Source organism: Acanthochromis polyacanthus, chromosome 1 (genome assembly GCF_021347895.1).
Source record: "Acanthochromis polyacanthus isolate Apoly-LR-REF ecotype Palm Island chromosome 1, KAUST_Apoly_ChrSc, whole genome shotgun sequence".
NCBI lineage: Eukaryota > Metazoa > Chordata > Actinopteri > Pomacentridae > Acanthochromis > Acanthochromis polyacanthus.
The window spans coordinates 38915088-38941181 of NC_067113.1; the positions used below are offsets into that span (position 1 = coordinate 38915088).

Here is a 26094-nt window from a genome sequence, read left to right on the forward strand (position 1 = left end):
TTTATTGTTACATAGATTCACTAAAACAATAAACGGTTTAATCACTGATGAAAATAACGTTGCTTCTCACCTGAATGCGTCCTGAGTGGTGAGGACAGGTAGGTGTCGGTGAAGAGCGGCTGAGAAAACTCTCTGTGGTTTTCATCAAACAGTCTGGTGAAAGCTCGAACACTCAGCCTGCACATAATTACACAAAATATACATAAATACATATAAATACACAAAAATACACACTAATACTTGCAAATACGCACAAAATCACAATCAAAAATATAAGAATACACAAAATCACAAACATAAAAACACTAAATTACAAACCAACTAATTGCTAAATCCCAGAAACTCCACCTGAGCCATGTTTTTCTGATTTTTACCTGTAGGACGTTTTGGGTCTCAGCGGTCCGTCACAGAAGCCGCCGTAGCTGTCACTGAGGTAGAGGTCGTCGTCATGGTAATGGTCACAGGCTCCGCCCAGCCGGTCTCCTCCCGCCCCCAAGTTCACCTCTACCACCTGACCAGGTGTTGATTGGACACAGAAACACACGTTTTCATAAAATTTCAATTGCTATTGCTTAAAAATTAATTTTCAGAGTTGAGATTTGGTTTCATCAGGTGTATTTCAATGACTTTAATTATTAGAAATTAAACGTGTGAAATCTCATTATTGTGTCTCGTTTGTTTCTTGTAACTGTTGACTGAAAACTTGTTCAAAGTGCCTTAAAATCAGACAAAAGGTACTTTAAACTTGTTCAGGATTACTAAGATGTTTTCAAAATGACTCAAAAATGACTTAAAATTGCACTCGAAATGTGTCAAAAATGATTTAAAAGCTTCCAGAAATGTCTTGAAATTTGTCCCAAAGTGACTCAAAATTTGACCAAAATGACTCAGACTGTTTAAAATTTCTTTAAACAAGCTCAAAAATACTCAAAAATTGCAATAGTAACCCAAATTACCTAAACATCCTCCAAAATTACATAAATCTGGTCCGAAATGACTAAAAACCTGTTCAAAATGACTTTTCCAAAGTTATCCAGAATTTTAACAAAAAGACTCAATATGTGTTAGTTAAGTAAAATAACATGAAATATGTCACAAATGACCTAAAAGTTTTAAAAACATCTTGAGACTTGTCCGGTATGACTCAAAACAGACCAAAGTTACTTAAAACTTTTTCAAAATTACTAAAATGTGTCTAAAATGACTGAAAATCTGTCAAAGTGACTTGAAATGTGTCAAAAATTATGCAAAAGCATCCAGAAATGCGTTGAAAATTGTCCAAAGTGACTCAAAATTTGGCCAGAATGACTTAAAAATTGCTCAGAATGACCTAAACGCCTAAGAAACAATCCAGAATTTCTCAAGAAGTGTCCAAAATGCCATCTTTGTTCCATCCTTTGAGTCATGATGGTGATATGTTGGGGGATCGTCTGGGATAAATGCCAAAAATGTCTTTAAATCTCTCCAAAGTGACCAAAAATTTGTCAATCTACAGATATTTAAATATTAAAAACAGTTATTTTTTATGTTTCTGTTGTCACCTGTCCAGCGGGGGCGTCAGCGTCCTGAGGACATCGGCTGGGGAAGTAAGCCGTCTGATAGGCTCTGACTGAGGAGTTGCTGATGTAGTCGCGGTAAGAGGGCAGAGGGTGGCGCTGTTCTGGCTGCAGCATCTCATTGGCTGTCAGAAGAAATACAAGAAAAGACGTGTTTCCTGTTTGTCTGAATCATGGTCCAGGTTTTCCCCTGGTTAAAAACATTCTCCTCATTTATACGAGTTCGTTGTGACTTTGTACCGTCGGACTCGGCTACGATCACAGCGAAGTATCTCACGGCTCCGTTGGCATCGCTGAACCACGAACAGTTGAAGCGAAACAAGATGGAGGATGACGTGACCTTTGATGACCTCTCACTGACACGAACACTGGAGGGCGGGACCGGAGGACCTGGAAGGAAAATGACTTTTTAAACAGACTGTCAATCAAAGCATGAGGAAATACACTTTTGATTTACACAACTGATCAGGACGCACAAAAAAGCCTCTTCCACAAATACCCAAAACCCAACAGGAAGTCGGCCATTTTGAATTGATTCGTGTTTTGGACGTTTTTGTGTCCTTTTTTGACTTTTTTAAAAGCTATAAACTCGAACGGGGTAACCTAGAGAGAGCTGAAATTTGGCCAGGATGTACACCAGATGAGGGTGATCAATAGTTATAAAAATGCTCCACAAAAGTCTGAGGACGTGGAAATGGCGACCAATGAAATGTGACCATTTTGGATGTTTCACCATGAAACAGGAAGTGCTGTCTAACTAGCCTGTACATGCTCCAATCTGTCTCAAAATTTATATATGTGATCACAATCCGGTCCTCATCACATCCATAGGCAGGAATACACTCTCAGTTGCAGCATCACCTGGTGGACATGCTTGGATTCACTGACCAGCAAGCATGCGAGGACCTGACCAGCGCTGCTTGCAGCTTTAATTAGTATTATTCTTTCCCATAAATATGCTTCCATATCCATCCAGACTTCAGAGATTCTCCATTTCCTCTGTTTTCATTGTTTCCTTTCTCTCTTAGCTGAACTGTCACCTATAAAAAGGCTTTCTTGGGGATTTTCCTGTGACATTCCCTTTTCTTTCTTTTTCTGGTCTTTGTCTTTTCCGGTTTCCAGTCTACTTGTGTCAGGATGATTTATAACACAACACGAGCCAGCGGAGGTTGGAGGAGATGGACGTGAACAGAGTGGAACAAAGAGAACAAAGTTTTCAGACTCTGTGTTTTGGGTCACAGTGACTTTATCAAAAAGGACGAAGATATAAAAAAAATAATAAAGTGACACATCAAGGATTAAGAGAAAGGGAGTGTGTTATTTACAGTCTCCTGTTGCCATTGTGAACACTAAAAACAGTTCCTGTGTCATTTGTTTTTATTGTAGTGGGAGTCGGCTGCACCGGCTGTGGCCTAGTTAGAGGGAAAGGTTTTATTAAGTGGAGACTTGAGGGGGAAACGTAAAATCTGATTATTTCCCATAAATTCATTCTCAGACCTGGTGATCTTCTTGGTAAACAACTGAAAGATGAATGTTTTATATATATGTGTTACATAAAACCTCCTCAAACTGAACCGACCTCAAACTTCTTTAGTTTCGCAGCAAAAAGGGACAAATAAATTCAATATAGTGGGTGAGCTGTAAATTTACTGCACTATAAAGGGACTACGCAGCGGTTCTGGATGCATGCTTTAGTCATTTAATAGGATTTGCTATAAATAAGATATAAAAAAGTACAGAGTGTAGCTTTAAAATAAAGTTCAGTAAATGAGAAGTTAGAAACTAGTGCTGCTGAGGAATCACACAGATTTATGAATCAAACTATTCCTGCTGCTCTCTGCTCCCTCTGTGTCTCCCTGGTGAGGAGTCCTATTTAAACAGAACTTTATTTAAACAGCCGACTGCACGGCTTCACCTGAGGGGGGAGTGTGTGTGTAAGAGTGTGTCTATGTGCCGGTGTGGGGACCAATATGAGATGTAGACTTTAGGGGACAATTTGGGAAAGTGAGGATATTTGTGACAGTTGTTGCCTTTTTAACAAATTGGATTAGAATTCAGACTTCAGTGTCTAAATACTTCAGAGTCAGGGAGTGGATTGTGTAAATCTGTTACTGTATCCTTGTCTATGTGTCCATGTGGGGACTAACGACACATTTGGACAAAGTGAGGACGTTGTGAATGATGTCGCCTCTTCAGAGATCACAGGTATGTACAATGAAGCAAAACTGTCAGGTATGCTGAGCCTAAAGTCAGAGTTTTCACTGTCTCTTTTAACCTGCTAGATCTCCATGGTAACTGATGATATGGAGTAAATGTGGTCTGGATATATTCAGATGTAAATGGGCTGTAAAAACCGCCCCCTTTAACCAAATCGTTTTCTGATTAAACTTTAATCATAGTGCAGAACTCTGGTATAGTGTTCAGACTCAGGTTTAGTTTAGCGTAGTGCAGGTTCAGAAAGTGTGCATGTGCGTGTGCGTGTGCATGTGCGTGCGTTCTTACGGTCGATCATGGTGACGGTCGTGTGTGTCGCTGGTGGACTCGTCTGTCCGGCTGACGACACTCTGACCGTGACCGAGTACTTCCTGTACGCGTCCAGGTGTTCCAGCGTTACCGCGGTGACGCCGCCCACCAGCCTCAGCGCCGAGGTCAGGTCCCCATTGTCGTGGCGACGGCACTCGACCTCATAGGAGTCAAAGTCGGCAACAGGAGGTGACCAGGAGCAGGAGAGGGAGGACGAGGAGAGAGGGAAGCAGTGGATCGACCTCAGGGGAGACGGACCTGAAAGAGGCGAAGAGACTATTAGGTTGTGTTTTACTTTGTTGTTGTCAAGTCAGTTTGTGTTTTTCTTTGTTGTTGAGTCAGTTCATCTTATACTTTGTTATCAAGTCAGTTTGTGTTTGTTTTTTTCAAAACCTTTTTATTGTATTTTTCTTTGTCAAATCATTTGCATTTTACTCTGTTGTCATCAAGTCACTGTTTTTCTTTGTCAAATCAGTTTGTGTTTCTTTTTAAAGTCAATTTGTTTTTTATTGTCGAGACAATTTGTGATTTGCTTTGTCAAAGCAGTTTGTTGTATTTTTGTTTGTTGTCCAGTCAATTGTGTTTTTCTTTGTTCTCAAGTCACTTATTTTTTTCAGTTACTTTGTGTTTGTCTGTGTTGTCGGGTGACTTTTTGTTTTTTTGAATCACTTTGTGTTTGTTTTTTGCTGTCAAGTCATTTGTGTTTTACTTTGTTGTTGTTAAGTCAGTTCAAGTTTTTCTTTATTTTTGACTCGGTGTGTGTTTTTCTTTTTCTTTGTTGTCGATGTCAGTTTGGTTTTCTTTTGTTGGTTGAGTCAGTTTGCATTTTTCTTTTTTGTTGTTGTCTAGTCAGGTTGTGTTTTTCTTCATTGCTATGTCTGGTTGTGTTTCTCCTCGAGTCATTTTGTTTTTTCTCTCCATGGAGTCGGGTTGTGTTTTTCTTTGACCTTCATGAGGAGGATAAACTCTCCGTGGTTATTCAGAATCAGAGCGTCTGCTGCTGATAAACACAACATCTCAGTTTATTTGTCGTGATCAGATGATAAAAGCGCCTCCTTAAGGGATGATGAATGTGCTAAAGCGACCACACGAAGACGACGGTGAAGGACGACACATTTGTCATGTTGTGGTTTACAGCAGACTAAAGATTCAGAAACCCTAGGTGTATTTATATTACAGCAGGAAAAGAAGAATCTTCACTCCATGATCTGCTAATTAAGACACGGTTAATTAGTCTGATTTTAAATTGGATTTTTAACACAAAAATACTTAGAGTAATGAATCACAACTATAAATAGCTTCTAATGTGACTGAATGGATTTTGCAATGTGAGTCTTTAGATTTAAACTCTAAATTTGGGTTGTAAATGGTTAAATACATTCAATTAAAACAATAAAATTACAGTTAAAGATTTCCTTAAAATGTTAATTTGCCAGAGAAATAAAATAGTCTTCATTAAAGTTCAGAATACACAGTAAAATATTCTCATTTCAAATGGGATTTTGACACAAAAACACTTGTATTAATGAGTCACAACTACAAACACTACTTTATGTGAATAAGTTTGAATTAAATGGATAAATGCATTAAAATTTAAAAAAATCTCAGTTAAAATGTTAATTTTTTGCAGTGTAGCTGTGAATAAGCTGCTCTAAATGTGCTGCTGTGTTCGAGTTCAGCTTCACGTCTGAATTTCCTCATAATGAAGACATCAGAATCTAAATCCTTTAAAGCCTCTTCGGTCGACCTCCAGTCACAAAAAGAATCAGGCTGCAGACAGAAACTGGGCCGGATTTTTAAATATGTGTGACCTGGATTTGATTTATTTGGTTCAGTTTTGATCCCTACAGCCAGAATGTGATTAAAAATGGATCCTGATGGACACAGTTTTATATTCAGGGCTTTTCTTCTGCTGCCATCTGGTGGTTTAAATGAGAAATACATTTAAAAAGAATACTATTCTTTAATTCAACTAATTTAAACAAGAGGCTGAAGGTTTTATATTTAAATATCTGCTACCAAAGAACCATTTTAGTCATTTCATTTTACATATTTATCACGCTTTCAGTGTCCTTTTGCTTTTTCTGCTTTGAGAATGTCTGTTTATTCTTGTTTTGTATGTTTTATTAAACAATGTTTTCTTGCAATGCATTAAAATGACAACAAAGCTTCTAATTCTAGCATATTTTAAAAATATAAAGTGATGCTCAGAGGTAATCTTAAGGAAACTTGTTGGGTTTGTCTGTTTAAATATTCTGTATGTGAAGTTTCTTTGTGAATTGGTGCTAAATAAATGAAACTGAGTTGAATGGAATAAATGACGACTACAAATAAAGCGAGTTTACAGAGCAGTATTTAGCTGGATTTTGTTTGGTAAAGACAAATTTTCTCTAATTTGATGAAAAAAAAGCAAATTTTGAATAAACTGTAAAATGTGAGCAAGACAGTGTTTTTCCAAACGGAACATAATCCACCTCTGCTTTAGAGAGAAGGATTAGGATACAAATCAGCAAATATTTAAGTTTGAAAAGCTGTAAAACAAGGCCAACTGATAAAACTTATTGGCTAGAAAGGACAAATAAATTCAATCACATTAAATTTCATTAAGTATCTTGTAAAATATAACATTATATTAATTATATTTTCCATTTATTGATCAATATTTTAATGTAATTTTTATTATTTTCATCTAAAGAGCCGTTTTTATTTCATTTAGTTCCACCTACTTGTCCTGACGCTCCTCTGGATTGGCTGGCTCCTGACTGTAACCCCGCCCCCTGCCCCTCCCCCGCTGAGGGTCGTCACGGTGAAGTTGTACCGTCTCCCCGGAAACATGCCGCCCACCACGCAGCTGGTCAGGTAAGTCTGTGTGACTGACAGATGGTCCGACGGCGCCCACTGCAGGCTGAAGTTGTCATAGTCTCCGGAGGCGGGACCAGACCACGACAGCTCTATCGTGTCATTGGTCGGGCCCTGTTTGACGGACAGGTGGGTGGGTGGCTCTGGGGCTTAAAGAAAAACACGCAAATTAGTACTAAAAAAAACAACAAACGCTTCTCTATTGATGCATTTTGATTTACTTACAGGTGCGCCCAAATGCTGAGACGCTATTGGTCAGCTCGCCGCTGTGTGTGATGACCTCCGTGCGGTACAGCCTACCAGGGATCAGCCCGGGGAACATGTGACTCCTGTGCTCCGCCCCCAGAGTCTGAGCTCCCAGAGTGGCTCCAGAAACATCGTACAACACGACCTGAAATCACACGAAACAACAAAACCTACATTTAGTACCAGCGAGAACCTCTGCTACACAAGGAGGAAAATCTAATTCAAACTATATAAACTCTTTGTCAGATTTTTAAAGATATTTTTCCAACAATAATCTCAAGATGATTTTACACTTTTCACCAAGATGTAAGTCCACTTTTAAAATTCTCACAACTCACTGAACTTTCTACTAGTTTTTAAAGTATTCGATTTGTTCTGAATGTCAGATATGTAAATCGATGATACAGGGGACCGAGTTATATAAAACCTGAAGTTTTCCTGTCCAAAAAAAATTAAAAAAATCAGTTATTAACAGTAAAACAGCTCTCAATATGCATATTGAAAATGTATCTTTATATAATTCATATTCATTAATAACAGAATACTGATATTCTTTTAGCGTTTTAATTCTCCATACCATATTAATATCTGTACAAGTGAAAGGTGTACACAGTCAATATATTCCTAATTTTTATCTTCATTCTACTTGCCTTTGTTTATATCTTGCTTTATTATTATCTCATTGCTGTAATACGTGAATTTCACCTGTGAGGCATCAGTAAAACTTATTTTTACTGTTGATTCGCTTCTATCCTCAATTGCTGCTCAGAAAAATTACTTACGTCCCATAATGTTGCAAATACATAAAAACTCATATGGAAAAAAGGTAATTACAGCAAACTATAAAGTTAAACTATTTCTTACATTTTAATCAGGCGTTTCTAGAAAACACACATGCATTTACATATTTCAATTCTAACTGTAAAGATATTTTCCAGACTGAAACAGTAATATTTCTGTATTATCATAATAAAGGTCTACTTATCCTACAGCATAAACATCTAATGCACAGTTTACAGTTATTGTGTGTTATCATACAAAGAGTGAATTTGAAACAGTACAAACTGACTGAGTCTCAGGTGGATGATCTACCATCACATCTGTCTGTTTACCTGGTAGCTGCTCCAGCTTCCTTCTCTCTGCTGCCAGCTGACCGTCAGTCTGTCCGTCCGTCCAGAACTCAGAACCTGAAGAGACGAAACTGGAGACGGAACTGCAGAACCGAAGGAGGCGAAAAAGAAATGTCAAATTAGAAAATCACGTAAACAAATCCAGACAAAGGTGAAATATAAATGCAATATTGGGCATGTAGAAACATGAACAAAAAATGATGCAATTTAATCAGTCAACTGGTGATAGTTTCTAAATCACATGTAGCTGCACGCCACAATAATACAAAACTAAACATATAGAATACTTTAACTTGAAATACTTGTTCTCACAAATGAGTCATTGACCTTTCATGACTGAGCAGGTTTGACTAGTTGTTGCCAAAAACTAAACTATTGCTAGATAACAGATTGGGAGTTTGAAATGGTTCCCCAAATATAAATAAGGTTAAATATATATATATATATATATATATATATATATATATATATATACATATATATGTGCATTTTTCTATTTTCATAGCTACTTTGTAGAAGTAAACATTGGTTTTATAGGAGAGATAAAACTCTCTGTAACTTGGTGAATTGTCACTGTTTTAGTTTGTTAGCATATTAGCATCACATAACCAAACACCTGTTGGTGTTTTTTAAGTGGGACATTTTCATGTCTTGACATATTTATTTGTAATTTGATGTACTGATGAAAGCAAGTCTTTAATGTTAAATTAATTATCATTATTGTGGAAACCGTTGTATAAGATGGAAATTGATCCTCTATTTTGTCTTCTACTAGGAATAAACTTGCCTCTCAAGTCCAAAGTCACAAATGAACTCGGAAAAAATTACCAGCTGACTTTTGCATTATCAATTTCTTTGTTAATGTGAGCTTAAAGATGACACTTTTCATGACCAGAATATTACAGATTCTGAATCATTAACACATTGAAAATTTAAGGTTTGATCTTTGATAGTCTGAGATATTTTTGTTCAAACTACCTCAAACTTGCCAAAAATACACACATCTCAGAAAGTATTTGATATGTCAATCAAAAACTTCTTGGCTAACATTTTAAATATCCACAGTGTGTTAAAAAGCTCTCAGAGATGGTCGAGCAGAAGAACCCTGATGATTTGAGACAGAAAAACCAGACAAAGGAAACCATAAAACTTTAAACTAAAATTAACGATGAAAGTTGACAGTGGGAATCATATCGCTACTACTAATAACCTCAGTAAATAAATAGTGAGTTAACTGACCTGTTCTGGCTAATACAGACGAGTCGCTGCTCATGTCTCGGCTCCAGCTCACCACCTGCAGTCGGTACAAACTTCCTGGTGTCAGTCCGGAGAAAACGCAACCGTCTGCAGCTGAATCGACCTTTTGCAGGTCAACCAGCTTATCTGCAGCCTGTAAACACACAATAAGACCAGCATGAAGCTCTGAAACACCACCTGAAACTTCATTAGCACCTATCTGGATGCCGCATAGTTCGATTTGCGTATAGAACATGTAGTAGAGCACAGCATCCGCCCTTATGCAGACGATACCCAACTCTATTTCAGCTATGACACCGAAAATTGATCCCGTTTTATTTTGCTGGTTTGTTATCTTTTCATCAAGGAAACTGTCTTTTTAGGCACAGTATCTATATTCAGAGGTACAACCCTGATAAACACCGTTATAGCCTGTGATAAAACAATATACAAGCAGGAAATCTTTTAATAGACTTTAATAGACTTTTAATTGACTCCAAAAAAAAAAAACAGATTTATTGTAATCAAATCAGTTCCAATTGTTGTACTGTTCCAGTATTTCATCTTTTTGTTTGTTTTTTGAGAATTCCACTTTTACTGTTTCCAAAATATGAGTCATTTCTGATACTACACTCACTGATTTCAACAGCATTGTCCAGTTTTCTGTCATATCGTGATGTAACAAACGTATTATCTTTGGGTTTTTTGACAGCGGTTCAGCCAAAGCAAGTCGTAATGTTAACTTAAACTTTTGGGAATACTGTATGACATTTTTTAGTATTTTCCTACGTTTTATACAGTGCAAATCAAACCCCTACAACTGAAAAATATTTGTAAATTGCAGACTTTCAGCGCTTGTCAGGCAATAGTACCAACTTTCTGTTAGTTTTACGTTGGGCCTAGTTCTGTTTTCCACATGCATGCAGGACATCCTTCTACAGAACAACACCCACCACTATGCAGACAATACTCAACTCTATTTCATCTGTGGCATAGATAATTGTAAAAAGTCGTTCTCTCATTAAAACTGCCTTGAGAGCATCCGAAAACAGATGCATGTTAATTTCACAATTAAATGTGTGAAAACCTAAATGCTTTAATTTGTTGCTTATGTATTTAATCATATTTCATGTTTGTCTATAAATAAAGTGACAATATACACTTGTACATGGGCAAACATTTGAAAAAGAGATAATATTGTATTGAAAAAGTTGAACATCAACAGAAGTAGAAATTATTTTTAAGACTTCAGAGTAAGAACATTCAGTTTTGCCCATAACACTGTGGAAATAGTAAAGTATTAGTATGTATGTATGCATCCAGCTGAAGGAACTTAACATGTTCTATGAGACGTAACCAGGTTTTAGAAAATGTCATATTAAAATAGGAATGGGGCATTTATGCTTTTCTAACTTCACAAGTGCTAGGATTTACTTTATAGTGTACTTACCTAGTTGCGAACAACAGGACGGCAGCAACCTCAGCTTTTCTCAGCTCATACGTGGTGTCTGGACATTAAACTCACCTGGTGATGCTCCTTCCTGCCCGTCGCTGAGCCCTGCCTGTGATTGGCCGTCGCCTCGGTGATGCTGTACAGCGACAGGTCGTAGATGTCGACGTGGCCGTCTGAGCGGCTCCAGGAGAAGGAGATCGACGAGGTGTTGACCGACGTCACCGTTAGATTACTGACTGCAGCCGGACCTGAATGCAAAGATTCAGCTCGGGTTAGAATGTGTGTTTACAAGTCAAAGTTCAGGACAGGTTGTAAATAAAGCGACAGACACACGGCGGCGCAAAGGAGCCTTGTCATTGTTGGGGTTTTGAAGAACAACCATGGCATTATTGAAGCCAAAGCTCCAGAATGAAAGCCTAATGATACAGAATGATCAGAAATATAACTTAAATAGGTATCAATAGAGTCATTCTTGTCTTCAGTGTCCAAAGTATAACTTTTGCAGTGTATTGTAAGTGCGTATTGATTTATTATGGATGATAACGTTAAAGTTTTCACATTTCCACCAAACTACACATCTTTAAGAAATGCTACGTCAAATGCATAAACTCCAAAAAAATAATTTAAACAATATGCAATTTTCAGTATTCCATATTTTCATTTCTCAGGTGTAATACTTAATATTTAACGTGTAATTTCATTATCACGTGTCACTTTTTCATTTGCAGTATTTTGTGTAATGTGTAATCTTTCACTTGCACTACCAAAAGTTTTATTTTTATCTTTATCAAAACTGGACCCATGAGAGCAAATAAAGGTGACGTATTGACTCACGGGTTTGTCCTTCTGCTGTGGCGTCCATCGACGGGACACCGCCACTTAATGTCACCAACTTCACCCTGTACCATTTCCCTGAAGTCAGACCCTCCAGTCGCTCACTTCGACTCTTCACTCTAACCGATCGATTAATCAGAACGCTGCCAGCTTCATCCAGCAACTGCAGACTGTAGCCGTCAAACACTCCGACCGGCCGCTCCCAACTGACGGTAAGGCTGTGGGTGGTGTGGTCGTTATCGGCCTGCAGGGCGGTGACTCGGGCCGGAGCTGGAGGACAAAAAACACAACAATCATGTTAACGATGTGATGAAACCACTGAGGTGTAAGAATCAGATCAATCATCCAGCGTGCTACCTGTCCTGCCAGTGGCTGTGTTGCTATTGGTCAGCTTCTCGCTCAGTGATTGGATGGTGACGGAGTAGGCGTGGCCTGGGATCAGATCCATAAATTCCAGGGAAGAGACATGTTTGGGGACGGGACGAGTCTCAATGATGGCTCCTTCCTGAAGACAAAAAATGAAAGAATTATCAATAATTCAACAAGGAACTGTTGAAGGAACTAACACCTAAACGTGTAAATTCATTTGTTCCATATATGGGGTTCCTTGGTTTACGATGGCATCAACCTATAGCATTTCGTCGTTACATCAGAACTAGTTATGTGAAACTAGTTGGCGAGTGGAACAGATGCATACGTTATCACACGGCGCTATAGGACGACTTTGTTTGCATTCACTGGTTGTACACCACCTTGGATTGCGCTTCACTCACTTTTTGCCCTTCATTATGGCTCCCAAGTATAAATCACAATGAATAATAACCATTTCACCGAATGCCCAATTCAAATACATCAAATGAAAGGAGAGGAGAGCTCTGACAAACATGCGATGGGCAGTGCATACCTAAAAGAAATGTTCGCCTTTGTTACAATACCTCTGATCCCCTACTCAAACTATCTTATCCAAGATGGGGGGGGGGATCATCGAGCTAGTCTGTCCCCATCCCAAGTATAAGTCAGACTCTTCTGATGGCAGTGCTTCGAAGAAAAGGAACACCATCTCCATGGAAGTGAAAATAGACAAAACGCTCAATATCGTGATGCACCCAACAGGTTTGTTTACATTTTCACCAGAGGTCCAACATACGGGGAAAATCAACTTATGTCGTAGAAAATGGAATTCCGATGTAAGGACCCTCTGTGTGTACTTTATCAAGTCATATCTGTACATATCTACTGTATATGCAAAGTTCATCATATCTTCTACAGCGTCTTCATGAGACCTTTTTTTATATCTTTATTTTCAGCCTTTTCAGCTTCTTTCTGCTTCATCTGTATCCAGCTGCTGTACATTTTCCATGTAAGGGACCAATAAAGAGTATCTTATCTTATTTAATAAATTATCATTCATCCATTGAATGGATGAATGGAAAAGGTGCCACATAACAGGAATACTTATGTAAAGTACAGTAACTTGAGTAAATGTGGCAGTTGGGCTCACCGGGGTCAACAGGGAAACGATGTACATGTCCAGGTCTCCACCTCCAGGTGTCCAGGAGACCAAAAGTCCACCAACAGAGTCCATGATGCCAGGCTGAGGAACCAGGCGGAGGTTCCCCACGGCACTGGGAACTACAGAGAAATAAAGATGAGATTTATCAGGACTCTGGATTCTGAGGTGTTTAAATGAAGCCAGATATTCGGCCTTCCTACCTGTTCGTCCCTCAATGAACTGGGCTCTCTGGTTCGGTCCGCTGAATGTCGACACGACGATCTTATAGAGCCGCCCAGGAGTCAAAGAGGTCAGCTGGTGGTGTCGAAGTTCACTACTGAGCGTCACCGGAGGGAAAACACGAGTATCATTGAAGAGCAGTGTGACCTGGAGGTTTGGGAAGGGATGTGATGAGTAAAAACCAAACTGGAATTAAGATATTTCATGACAAATTTACATAATTCTTGTGCTTGAATGGAAATTTTAATTTGGAGGGTCCCCATTGATATTTCAAATGTTGAAATGAGAAATTAACTTGGAAATCTTGGGGATCATGTAAAAGAAAAATACATCTTTTAATTTCTCCAAAGACAAATCAGTTGCTGTAAATAAATTGCACCCATTGTTGTACTGTTTAGTATTTCATCTTCTTGTTTATTTGTTTTTTGAGAATGTCACTTTTACCATTTCCAAAATATGACATCTGATACATAGTCACGGATTTCAACCATATTGTCCAGAAGCTCAGCCAAAACAAGTCGTAATGTTAACCTAAACATTTGGAAGTATTATTGGACATTTTTTAGAATTTTCTTACATTTTATACACTGCAAATCGATGTTCAGACTAGTTCTATTTTCAATATACAAGTACATTTTAACAGAATACAATGTGCGCCTCTATGCAGATGATACCAAACTATTTTAACTGTGACACCCAAAATCATAATCAGTCTTTCTTCCATTTAAATTGCCTTGAAAACGTCCAGAAATAGATGCATGTCAATATTTCACAATTAAACTGAAAAAAAAGTATATGAAATGAATCAGTGGGGTTGATCTATAAACAAGATAAAAAAGAAAAGTTAAAACTATAAACAATCTTTGCCGATTCAGACCTCATAGTGGTCCACGTCTCCGGGGGCGGGGCTCCAGGTGACATTCAGGTCAGCTGTACCTACGTTGCCTAGCGACAGACTGCCCACAGCTGCTGGAACTGCATCAAAGCAAGATATAAAATCATCAGAAGCACTAAAAACACTTCAAAGTAACGCATTTTGTATTTATTTGTTGTGTTTCGGACTCACAGGTTCGTCCGTCAGTGGAGACGCTACTGACGAGGTCGCCGCTCCAGGTTTCCACGGTGACGGTGTAAAGCCTCCCCGGCGTCAGAGAGGAGAAGACACATTCGTTGTGTCCGGTCGAGACACTCTTGTTCTGCAGAACACTGTGGTTGTAGCGGATCAGAACCACGTAGCGGTCCAGATCTCCGGCTGCATGGCGCCAATAAACCTGAAAACACAAAACACCAGAGAAATAACAGCTGCATTTCTGAAACAACAAAGTGATACACTAAAAAAAGACTCTAGTACTATATATACTACGATATATGTGAAGATGGTTTATTTATACAGTACAGTCTTGATTTTCAATGGTATTTGTATTTACTGCTTTTACTTTATACTTTTTTGTCGTTTTGATTTTGCATTTTATATTGTTTATAGCTCAGTGGGTAGAGTGGCCGTCTCACAACCGGAGGGTTGCTGTTCGACCCCCCGGCCCGTCGTGCTCATGTCGAGGTGTCCCTGAGCAAGACACCGAACCCCTAATTGCTCCTGGTGGGTCGTGGTTAGCGCCTTGCATGGCAGCTTCCGCCATCAGTGTGTGAATGTGACGTATCATGTAAAGCGCTTTGGATAAAAGCGCTATATAAATACAACCATTTACCATTTAAAGTACTTTGAGCTGTGTGTGATCCATGAAAGGTGCCATTCAAAAAAGTATCATTATTACTATTTTACGGCGATGCAGTTTATTATTCAGTCGACATGATGACTTTCTTTCCAATATTTTGATCCAATACTACTCAATATGCTTGATAAATTCTTTCACGCATACAAAGAAGGCGAGGTTCCTATAATTTAAAGCTGTTTTTGGCCCAGTTTTATTATCAATATACAGCACATGCGGTACTTTAAATAGAGCACAACATCCGCCTTTTTGCAGATGATACTCCACTCTATTTTAGCTGCAACCCCCAATTTGTAGCTTTGATGAATTTCAGGTTAAAGCCCACAAAGTGGGTGCTTATTTTTCTGCAATCTAACAAAGGCTAGGATATCAGTGTACTTTACCAGTTTTGTAAATAATGACAGAACAAGGACAACAAAATAGCAGCATTGCTGTTCGTATCCACACATTTGTTCAGTCATGTTTTTCTCCACAGATCTCACTTTTTTCTTTCTGTATTAAATTTAACAAATTTTAATGCTTTTATACTGACAAACCTTGAGAAAGTCGTCTCTTGCAGAGTGAACAGCTGTTGGATTTTGCACCGTAGCAGGTTCTGCAGGATAGAAAAAGCCAAGAACATTTTGAACAAAATACATACATGTAAAAACCTAAAACATACTGACCAAATTTTGTAATCTATTTCATTTTGAGAAATGTGCACAAATAAACATGGAAATTAAACTTTTCACTGTAAACACAACATAGGATCTGAAAGTGTAAAGACAAGACTTTCAGACATGCAGACAAATGCGATGCATCCTTACGCGTTCTAGCCTGGACGATCGTGGCGTTCTCCAGTTTGTCGCTTATCGTCACTATGACAACAGAGTACAGCCGCCCAGCAACCAGCGAGCTAAAAGAACACTCTGGTGGTGAGGAGCGGGACACGGCCAAAGTGTGGACAATTCGCTTCCCGTCCTGAAGATGGACCAGGTAGCTGTCCACGACACCCCCCACAGGACGCCATGACACCTGCAGGGCGTCTGACCTGCCGCCATTAGAAACGGTTACCTCGGAAACCGACGCTGGAGCTGAAAGTCAAAGATGGATGTTATAATGCCGTATTGAAGATGCTTTACATGAGTCTCAAGACAAAATCTGAATCAATAATCACAAGTGTAATCGATCAATAACACAAACTGCCTTACTTTACAAACAGGTTCTTGACCACATAGACCACAATATGTGTCACCTCAAGGCACTTCAAATGAAAAGATGAAGTAAAATACTCCTCTATACCAGAGAGCAATAGAATGAGATTCAGATAGGGTGGCCGTCTGGGTCAAATATTTTACATATACCTTTCTCCTTTTTTTAAAAAAAAAAAAGCCCAAAGTGTGCTTTTAAATAACTAAAAAGTTGAAGAACAGATCGACTTTAACTTGACAACCTAATCCAGGCGCCGACCCTGCTGCCACATCAATGACGGCGTCTATAGACCAACTAAAGGTTATCTGAGGGGCTGTAGTCGGGGTTTGTTTTTGTTTTTCTCCAGGTTAAATGCTGATTGGTTGGTGTCAGAATAACACACACACACACAGTGTCCTGAAAATAACCAGGACATTCTTTGTGAACACAATAGGTCTCTGACCAGGAAGTGTGTGTGTGACTGTTTGTGTAGGTATCTTTGTGGGGACTACTGTGAGCCTTCGCCCTTGTGAAGACATTTGTAGAAACTGAGAACATTTAGCCTTGTTTAATATTATTAGCTGAGCTTCAAAGGTGTGTTTGAGAGTTCGGATCAAATTAAATAGGATATGGGCCTGGGAATGCCGTGTGAATGATAGAACTCACAAAGACAGACGTACAAACCTGTGTGTCAGTGATTGTATACCTATATTAGTGGGGACTATTGTGAGCTTTACATTTTGTGAGAACATTTATGGAAACTGAGGACATTTTGTCTGGTCTTCACTTTGGAGAAGAGTTGTAAGATCTATTTTAGGGCCTGGTAAACGGGTTCAGATTAGATGTAGGTTCCCACTGGAATTAGGGGAATGCAGTACACCACGAATAGTCCTCACAAAGATAGTCCTACCCATGTGTGTTTTGGCAGGAAGCCTTTGAGAACTGGGAGTGTCTTTGTGAGTCTGTGGAACATTCCAACCTTCTTTTTGGCATTTCAGCTATTGTTCTACAAGCCGTCTGATGTTATCGCATAACACATTTTTACTGAATATCCTTGTGAGGACCCGAGCCCTGCAATCAAACCTTCATAGCTAATGGACTGAACAAAACCTGATTCTAGCCTGAGCACTAAAACCAAGACAGAACTGGCAAAGTCCCAGGATACCAGTACCGATGGTAACCATGATGTTCCATGTAATTAATATACATATGATGTTATTGTTAATAATGCAGCACTGCTAACTATATGGTTGAAACGCAAACATACAGGAGACTTATTTTTATTTTGTAATTTATTTATCTGTGTAACAAACACACAATTAACAAAGCTATACAACTAAATTTGACTGATAGCATTTTTTCCAGGCTTTTGATAGATACTGTGATAATACTTTGGTCACAATAATCATGTTGTGAAAGTCTTACAGTATAACAACCTTATTCTGAACCCTCAAGGAGTCTTTTTAAATTTTTGTATCAAAGTGAGGACTGAACAACATGTTCTTATATCACAGGATTTTGGTGTCTATGTGAACACAATGCAAGTTAAACAGTACAGGCAAGCAAGCGTTTTTGGAACCGTTAGTTTCATTTCAAGTTCATGGATTTTAGAAGAATTTGTACGTTTCACATTTCTGATGAAATAATATTCATGATGACTGTACTATAAACAAACATTAGTGGAGATAAATTGCTGGAATTCTTTTAATTCTTAGCGAAAAACAAAAACAATGTCTGCATTTAGAGAATCATGACTTCTTATCACTTTATTTCCTCTGATTTTGCAGTTTTAATGCGAGTTTTGTTGTTCTCATATATGACAAACAGCTACTGTTTCAGCACAAATGCCACCGCAAAAAAATTGTTTTTAAAATGTAACCTGTAGAGCTGTTGTAAGCATCAAGCAAATATGTTTGCAGTTAAGTAGTTTGTTTTTTGTAATCACAGCAGAATATCAGGTTGATGTGTTCAGTTATGAACAGTTGTTCATGTACAAGTTAAATGCTTGAGAATAATTGAGAAAGCTGTTAATTTTACTGTCTTTATTACAGGTGAAGCTCTCCTTTAACAGAAGATCCTTCAGTGAGGATTTTGTCAGACTCTATAAACTGTTATTTTTCCTGTTGTGTTTGTTGGTTGTTTGGTCGACAGGGTCACTGAGTTTTTCCCGTCAACAACAGCTGAATGGGTTTGATGGGAAACAACACGAGTCCTGCTTCTGAATATTGTCTCTACACAATAAGATCCAGACCGACCGACCGACAATTAAACAACCTTACATAAGCGGTTGTGTGTTTGTGTGTGAGACATAAACTCCTTAGTTTTTCTGGCTTCCTGAGTCACAACAACAGTTCAAGTTGATGTCGTAAAGAATATCCCCTTCATATGCTTTTTGTTATTACATTTCTTCTAATAACACACAGAAACAAGCAGTGAATAAATGTGATAAAATGCAGGTTTTAAACTTTCAATGTGGACTTCAAGTTTAGGAATTTAGTAAATTGTGCAACGAGCACTCGATGCACTGAAATGCAGAAAAATTTGAAGACTTACTGTAACTTACGATTTAAAATCAGTCTGAAACATTCTCAATCAATTCATGTTTGCACCTTTGTTAGAAATTACTGATAAAACTGCATACAGTTGAAGGTTTTTGCTAAATAGATAGTACTCATGTTTCTCTTGATGTTTTCAACTGAAGGAGCAAAGCATTTATAAACAAACTGCTTCAAGTATTTATTCTCATGAAAATGTAGTGCACCAAAATCTGTGTGAAAGCTAAATTTTTTGCTTAATCTATACACCTGCAATGCAGTTCATTGTCTTTTTTCTCTGTGAACGCCACTGATTATGGTGGATTATGGTAAAAAAAAAAAATCATGGATATTTTCATATATATGTGTGTGTGTGTGTGTGTGTGTGTGTGTGTGTGTGTGTGTGTGTGTGTGTGTGTGTGTGTGTGTTAAGGCTTCACAAACCGTCCCCACACTCATAAATCTTTTCCACATTGTTATTAACATTTCCTACACACTCTTATAAACACTTCCTGCACTCTTATACATTTTGTACACTCTTAAACCTACATAATTTTAACAACATAGAAAGTTCTAATTGGGTACTCATGAGTGAATATACTCCAACTTATCCTTGATACCAAATACAATTTAAAAATCTGCGATAGTGAGAGTGCAAAAAGTGATATGGCGAGGGACCATTGTATAATTTTTTTTCTAGTTAACGCTCCTAAAATAAACTTTTACCATTATTTATAAATATGTTCGAACAACAGCTCAGAGATAAATGGCTCTGTGTCTGCTGTACGTTGAATCCTCTCACCTGTACGAGCCTCCAGACTGGTGGGTTTAGACTGCAGCCCTCCACTGACAGTAACGGCCTGCAGCCTGTAGAGGGCGCCAGGCGTCAAACCATTCAGCAGCAGAGAAGAAGAACTGACAGGAGCACTGTAGTTCTGAACCACAACACTGTGGAGAAAAAGCACACTTTAGTATTTTCAAAGATGTAAAAACCTTTGAGGAACAAATATTTTTCTCAGCTAATACAAAGACAACATATTCTAAACTTATTTAAAAACACAGCAGAGGTACCTTTTCATATCAATATCAGAACCATGATGGTGGGAAACTGTTTGACTTAGAAGCTGTTTGAAATATGTGGATGGTGCCAAAAAAAACAGCTGTCATTACTTTAAGTGTTTATGTACAAGAGGCTAATTACAGATTGAGCAAAATCAGACAAAATTATGTCAATGCCTATGCAATGAGTGTGTTACATGGATAGTAACATCTAAGTATTAATATATCTACACAATGATAAGTTCAAGAGGAACTAAGACATGATTAATGTGTGTAGAGATGGACGCAAAGCTGTAACTATGATTAAATTTGATGTAAGTTCAAAATCATTTTTCTCAACACTGTTGCACACAAACAACTAGTATTGTTGGAAAGGTCAGTCCGTGAAAGTTCATTAGATATCCATTATATCTCACTGAAATTAATACTTAAAGAATTATTCAAATAAGGTGAAAGAATGTAACTTTGGTCATAAAGTGCTTCCAACAGGTTACTGTTAAAGTCAGCTCAGTTCTACTGAGCCGACATGATGGCTCGGCTAACAGTTTCCACCTGTTCCCAGTGTTTGTGCTAAGCTAGGCTAAATGACACACACAAATATACTATAACTCACCTGTCTTGCAGCAAGGTCAGTGCGTACGAATCCACGTCTCCTGGTGGTTTTTCCCATGATGCCTGGAGGCTGTCAACTCCCGAGTTGCTCAGAGTGATTTTACGAAATGCCATCGGAACTGCAAAACACAAAATTATACACTAGCATGTGAAGATGAAAAAAAAAACTTGAAACCACTACTGAAAAATCTATCCTTAAAAGATGTTACTATTAGATATTTGATTTGAATTCATTGTTTTATTTAAAATAGTTATAATCTGTTCAAATGGTTTTATGGCTACATCAAAACATTTGGAAAAATGGGTAAAAGTTTGGAAATAATGGCAATGATTTACCGTATTTTCACGACCAAAAGGCGCACTGTACCAAAAGGCGCATTCTCAGTTATGTGTGCCATTACTGTATTTAAAACACACATAAGGCGCACCTGATTATATGGCGAGGGTTTTATATACAATCCACGCCCACACTTCCCCCTTTAACGTTCTCATGGTGTCCTCTACTACGTCGGCCTTACAACAACAACACACACACAAGCATACAAGTGTGCGTATTTAAAAATAGAGCCGGAGCAAAACTGAGTTTGGTTGTGCTTTATTTAAGTATTGATTACAAAGTACTAACATTTTTTTAATCATCAATAGGTGCGGGCATGGTAAAACACAGATAAAACAAGCACACAAGTGTGCGTATTTAAAAATAGAGCGGGAGCAAAACTGAGTTTGGTATTCACATTTTTTTTTTTTACCGGTAATCGTCATCAATCAAACCCATGGAAGTCCTCATCCTCTGTTTCTGAATTGAACAGCTGCGCTGAACCTCCATCAAACATGCCAGGTTCACTTTCTTCACTGTCAGAGTCACTTTCCGTGCCGTGCGGCGCCTCGGAAATGATGCCGGCTTTTGCGAAAGCTCGAACAACAGTGCCAGCAGACACGTTAGCCCAAGCATTTACAATCCATTCGCAAATTGTGGCGTAACTCGCCCGGCGCTGCCTTCCACTCTTAGTGAAACTGTGGTCTCCATCGGTCATCCATCGCTCCCACGCCGCTCGCAGCCTTACTTTGAACGGCCGGTTCACACCGATGTCCAGCGGTTGGAGTTCCTTTGTCAGGCCTCCCGGAATGACAGCAAGCTCAGAGTTCATTTGCTTCACTTGTTTTTTCACATCGGCTGTGAGATGGGCACGCATAGAGTCACAGATCAACAGCGATGGTGATGCGTGGAAAAAACCACCTGGTCTACGTCCGCCTTACAACAACAACAACACACACAGGACGCACTGCACCATAGGGCGCGCCGCACAATTTGAAGAAAATCTAAGACTTTTATGTGCGCCTTATAGTCGTGAAAATACGGTAATATTTATGATGTGATACAACATTTCTATGACTCTTGGTTACATTACATACATGCCACTTTTTATACGTACATTATGAAATAACAGCGGTTTTAAGAAATGTCATATTAAGTGTTAATTATGGAACGTGACAAAAAGTTTTACATTTTACTATGAAATAATATAATCTCCCATAAAACTCTACCATTATTAAAATACAAAAATAAAAACTGATGGATTTAAAATGAGTTGTTTCTGACATTGATAATGCATCATACTTAAATTTACACAATTAACTTACTGTATTCTGGAGTGTCCTTTTTCAAACTAATCTAATACTGAACACTTTGATTCCATAACAGCCTGAATATTTTAACACTTTCAGGTAAAATCAAATAAATTTGAAAAAATCTTCTCTACCATGTGGGGACCTGCTATTTACTGCACTATGTGGGGACCTGCGTTATACTGTACCATGTGGGGACCTGCGTTATACTGCACCATGTGGGGACCTGCTATTTACTGCACTATGTGGGGACTTGCGTTATACTGTACCATGTGGGGACCTGCGTTATACTGTACCATGAGGGGACCTGCGTTATACTTTACCATGTGGGGAATCGCGTTATACTTTACCATGAGGGGGCCTGCCATTTACTGTACCATGTGGGGACCTGCTTTATAGGGCCCTCATCAAGGGACAAGTTTTGTCCCCACAAGGCGAGACAAAAACACACCTGTCCTGCCCTCCACAGACACTGAGGTGTTCAGGTTCCGGCTTCTGGTCATCACAGTGATAGTGTATCGTCTCCCAGGTGTGAGCACGTTGAATGTGCACTCCCTCATGTTAGGCTCCACCTCCCTGGTATCCATGGTGATGTTACCTGCGAAACAGCAGCAATGAAAAGTCCTCCAGCTGGAAGTTTTGTTGGATAAAGATTCAAATCATCTATCTGAAGTTTTCACAAGTGTTGATGTCTGACTCAGGTGTGTGGTGTAATTACCGTGGCCAATGGTGAGGAAGTAGCTGTCACGTGACCCAGAGGGGGCGTGGCTCCACATGGCGCTCAGCGAGGTCTCACCTGAATGCCGAATGTGGACACCCACCACTGGAGCAGGAACTGTAGAGATTAAATAATACATAATCAGGTGAGTTCAGGTACAAACTTCACATCTTCAGTAGTTTTTCTGTAGCAGTAAAACTATATGCATTTATGTAGTACTATGTCTTCAGTTTTAGGTCAAATATTTGCATAATAATCAATGCTATCAGTCAATTATACATGTCTATATCAATATAGACATGTATAATTGACTGATAACATGTCTATATCAAAATATACTAATTTATTTTTACCATCACATATGTACTTGTGGATTTCTGTATTATCTGTCATGTATTTGTCCATTAGCATATATTTTGTAATACATTTCTGCACTCTGTCATATTTTTGGAACAAAATACACTGCTCAAAAAAATTAAAGGAACACTTTTTAATCGTATAAGTACATCAACCAAAATGAAATATATTTCATTTTGGTTGATGGCTATGACTGGTATTCATATTGTAAGTGACAATTTTGTGGTATTTCTAAGATTCACAAGTGTCATGGTACTTGTGTCCAAACTTATGACCATGGCTGTACACTTATTTTCCTTTGAAATATTTTTCAAGCTACATTCCGGTATTTTCTGTCTTACGTTATAGAAGTGATATATTTTATATAATACATCTTTGCATGAATCTACAGTATGTATACTATTTATATAATCTTTTTTTGTTTTCTTGGGCAAATGTATATTTTCTGGAATACATTTTGGTTTCTCTATTATATGTACAATATTTCTCCACTAGCAAAGGTTTGCTAGTATACCTTACTACTGCTGATATAAATATGTTGATTTGTAAAGTTTCTGAACTTCATGTCAAACATTTTTGTGCTTTCTTTCTGTAATGTATTTCAAAATATTTTGTTACTGTTGCTTTAGCATTAAATACCTTTCTGTATTTCTATATTTTAGAAGCTATATATATATATATATATATATATATATGATTCTACAGTAATCTACAGTATGTATGAATTTCCTATGATTTTGTTGTGCTAATTGTGTATATTGTCTGTACATTTATTCCTGTAATATATAGTTAGTAGTTATGTTTTAGTACCCACTGATATATTTCTTCAGATGTAAATAGTTAGATATTGTAAATAGTATGCTTTCTGTAGTACTTTCTGTGTTTATTTTATGTTATGCAGTTTTAAAACATAGATTTTCAATACATTTCTGCTGCTTTGTAGTATTTTATGTCCTGTTTGTACACTAAAATATGATGTACTGTGTGAATGTTTAATATTTACTGCAATATTTCTGCTGTATTATATATAAATATATTTATTGTGTATTTTTGCAGTTGTACATATTTTTGATGTTTTTCTGTTGTGTTCTGACCTGTTGAACCTTCACAGCTGCTCTCAGCCATCAGTCCTCCACTCTCCACCCTCAGCATCGCTCTGTACATCCTTCCAGGTGTTAGCCTCGTCCTGTTGAAGCTGTACTTTACTGCGTCCCGGTCCACAGTGGTACTGACTAACTGTTGGGAGCCATCGAACAGGAAGAGCTTGTAGTTCTCAAAGTGACCAACAGGAGGCGACCAAGTCAGGAGGAGGCCACCGGAGGGGGAAGGAGAGAGGAAGAGGGAGGACGCCGCCGACGGAGCTGAAAGCAGGAAGAAGATAAGATGAAGACGAAACTAAATACAGGACAGTTTAAATTTCCTCATCTCACCTGTCCTGCCGATGGTTTCTGATTGGTTCGTCAACCCACCACTCCTGGACATCACAGCGACCTGATAGGCTGAGCCGGGAGTCAGCTGATGGACGGTGACCTCGGTGGCATTCGGAGGCAGAGTCATCTCCCAGACCCTCGTCTGATTGGAGGAGACGGCAACGACAAGTGCATCCAGGTCGCCGTCGGGCCGTTGCCACGACAACTGCAAACTCGTGCCATTGCTGTCGTCAACGGTGATGTTGGAAACTGCAGAGGGCACTAAAGAAGACAGAAGAGATGTTTCCTACTTCCTTCTTTCCATCTATCTATCCTTCCTTCCTTCCTTCCTTCCTTCCTTCCTTCCTTCCTTCCTTCCTACTTCCTCTCTCTCTCTCTCTCTCTCTCTACCTGTCTGGGCCTCGATCGTCCGGCTGCTCTGCAGTTCGCCGGCCTCCGTCACCACGGTAACGTTGTACCATCGCCCCGGTGACAGCCCGGTGATGGTGTGATACGTCGTCGTGCTCTCCAACGTCTCATTCTTCAGCAAACCTGCGGCAGACCAAGAGAAGGTCACATGTTTACAACCCTTAGCGACTTAGCTTAGCATGCTAGTATGCTAGCATCCTGCTACTCAACAGTAAACACAAAAAGTTTAGCTGGGGCTGAAGGGAAACTCATTAAGAAAAACATTAAAACTTTAGGAGTCAAAATGAAAAGTCAGAATCACCAACGTCATCCACATCTGTACATGCTAATTTATGCAAATTCATGCTTATTATTGCTAAAAGTAGGTTTAAAATGCACTCTAGGTCTAATAAAAGAAAAATAAATTGCCAAAATGATGCCATTTATCAGTCAAAAACTGTAAAAATTCAAATTTTAGACTTTCTAATTGTCTGTGAGAGCATCAAGTGCAATATTAAGTTAAAAAAAATGCAAAAAATACACTTAAAATTTTAAAATTGTGATTTTTTTCATGAAAATAACTTCATTCTACTTATTCTCCATGACTGAATCAGTTGTGACCCACAATTATCTGTCAAAAAAAATCAGTTTTTCAGGTTGAACTGCAGGCAGTGTTTCCACAGAGAGAATGAGAGGAAAATCAAAGCTACTGGATGAATAAATAAATGCAGCATGGCTCAGAAACAGTGAACAGAGGAGGGAGTTATTGGAGATACATTCAGCATGGTGAAACATCTTTCTACAGACGATGAGCAGAGTAGAGAGGAAAACATGGAAACAGTTTAATATCTGCAGTATGAGGAGAAAAAACAACCACAAAGAGACAAAAACTTCTCTCTGCT

The 26094-nt window shown here is 38.5% G+C and overlaps 1 protein-coding gene across 1 annotated transcript in view; it reads right to left on the bottom strand.

Annotated features, from left to right (window-relative positions):
• Positions 1–26094, bottom strand: part of ptprb (protein tyrosine phosphatase receptor type b) — a 49339-nt gene that overhangs the window by 13698 nt on the left and 9547 nt on the right. The window contains exons 4-28 of the mRNA XM_022212222.2: positions 25196–25336; positions 24806–25066; positions 24470–24736; positions 23019–23135; positions 22752–22898; positions 20676–20793; positions 19806–19951; positions 16106–16372; positions 15836–15894; positions 14636–14840; positions 14447–14544; positions 13551–13716; positions 13339–13469; positions 12195–12342; positions 11838–12107; positions 11076–11251; positions 9554–9704; positions 8297–8397; positions 7164–7329; positions 6806–7087; positions 4059–4337; positions 1797–1946; positions 1542–1681; positions 375–511; positions 71–177 (exon numbers count right to left, since the gene is read on the bottom strand). Coding sequence (XP_022067914.2) covers positions 71–177; positions 375–511; positions 1542–1681; positions 1797–1946; positions 4059–4337; positions 6806–7087; positions 7164–7329; positions 8297–8397; positions 9554–9704; positions 11076–11251; positions 11838–12107; positions 12195–12342; positions 13339–13469; positions 13551–13716; positions 14447–14544; positions 14636–14840; positions 15836–15894; positions 16106–16372; positions 19806–19951; positions 20676–20793; positions 22752–22898; positions 23019–23135; positions 24470–24736; positions 24806–25066; positions 25196–25336 — 4230 coding nt within the window. The remainder of the gene's footprint in view (positions 1–70; positions 178–374; positions 512–1541; positions 1682–1796; positions 1947–4058; positions 4338–6805; positions 7088–7163; positions 7330–8296; positions 8398–9553; positions 9705–11075; positions 11252–11837; positions 12108–12194; positions 12343–13338; positions 13470–13550; positions 13717–14446; positions 14545–14635; positions 14841–15835; positions 15895–16105; positions 16373–19805; positions 19952–20675; positions 20794–22751; positions 22899–23018; positions 23136–24469; positions 24737–24805; positions 25067–25195; positions 25337–26094) is intronic.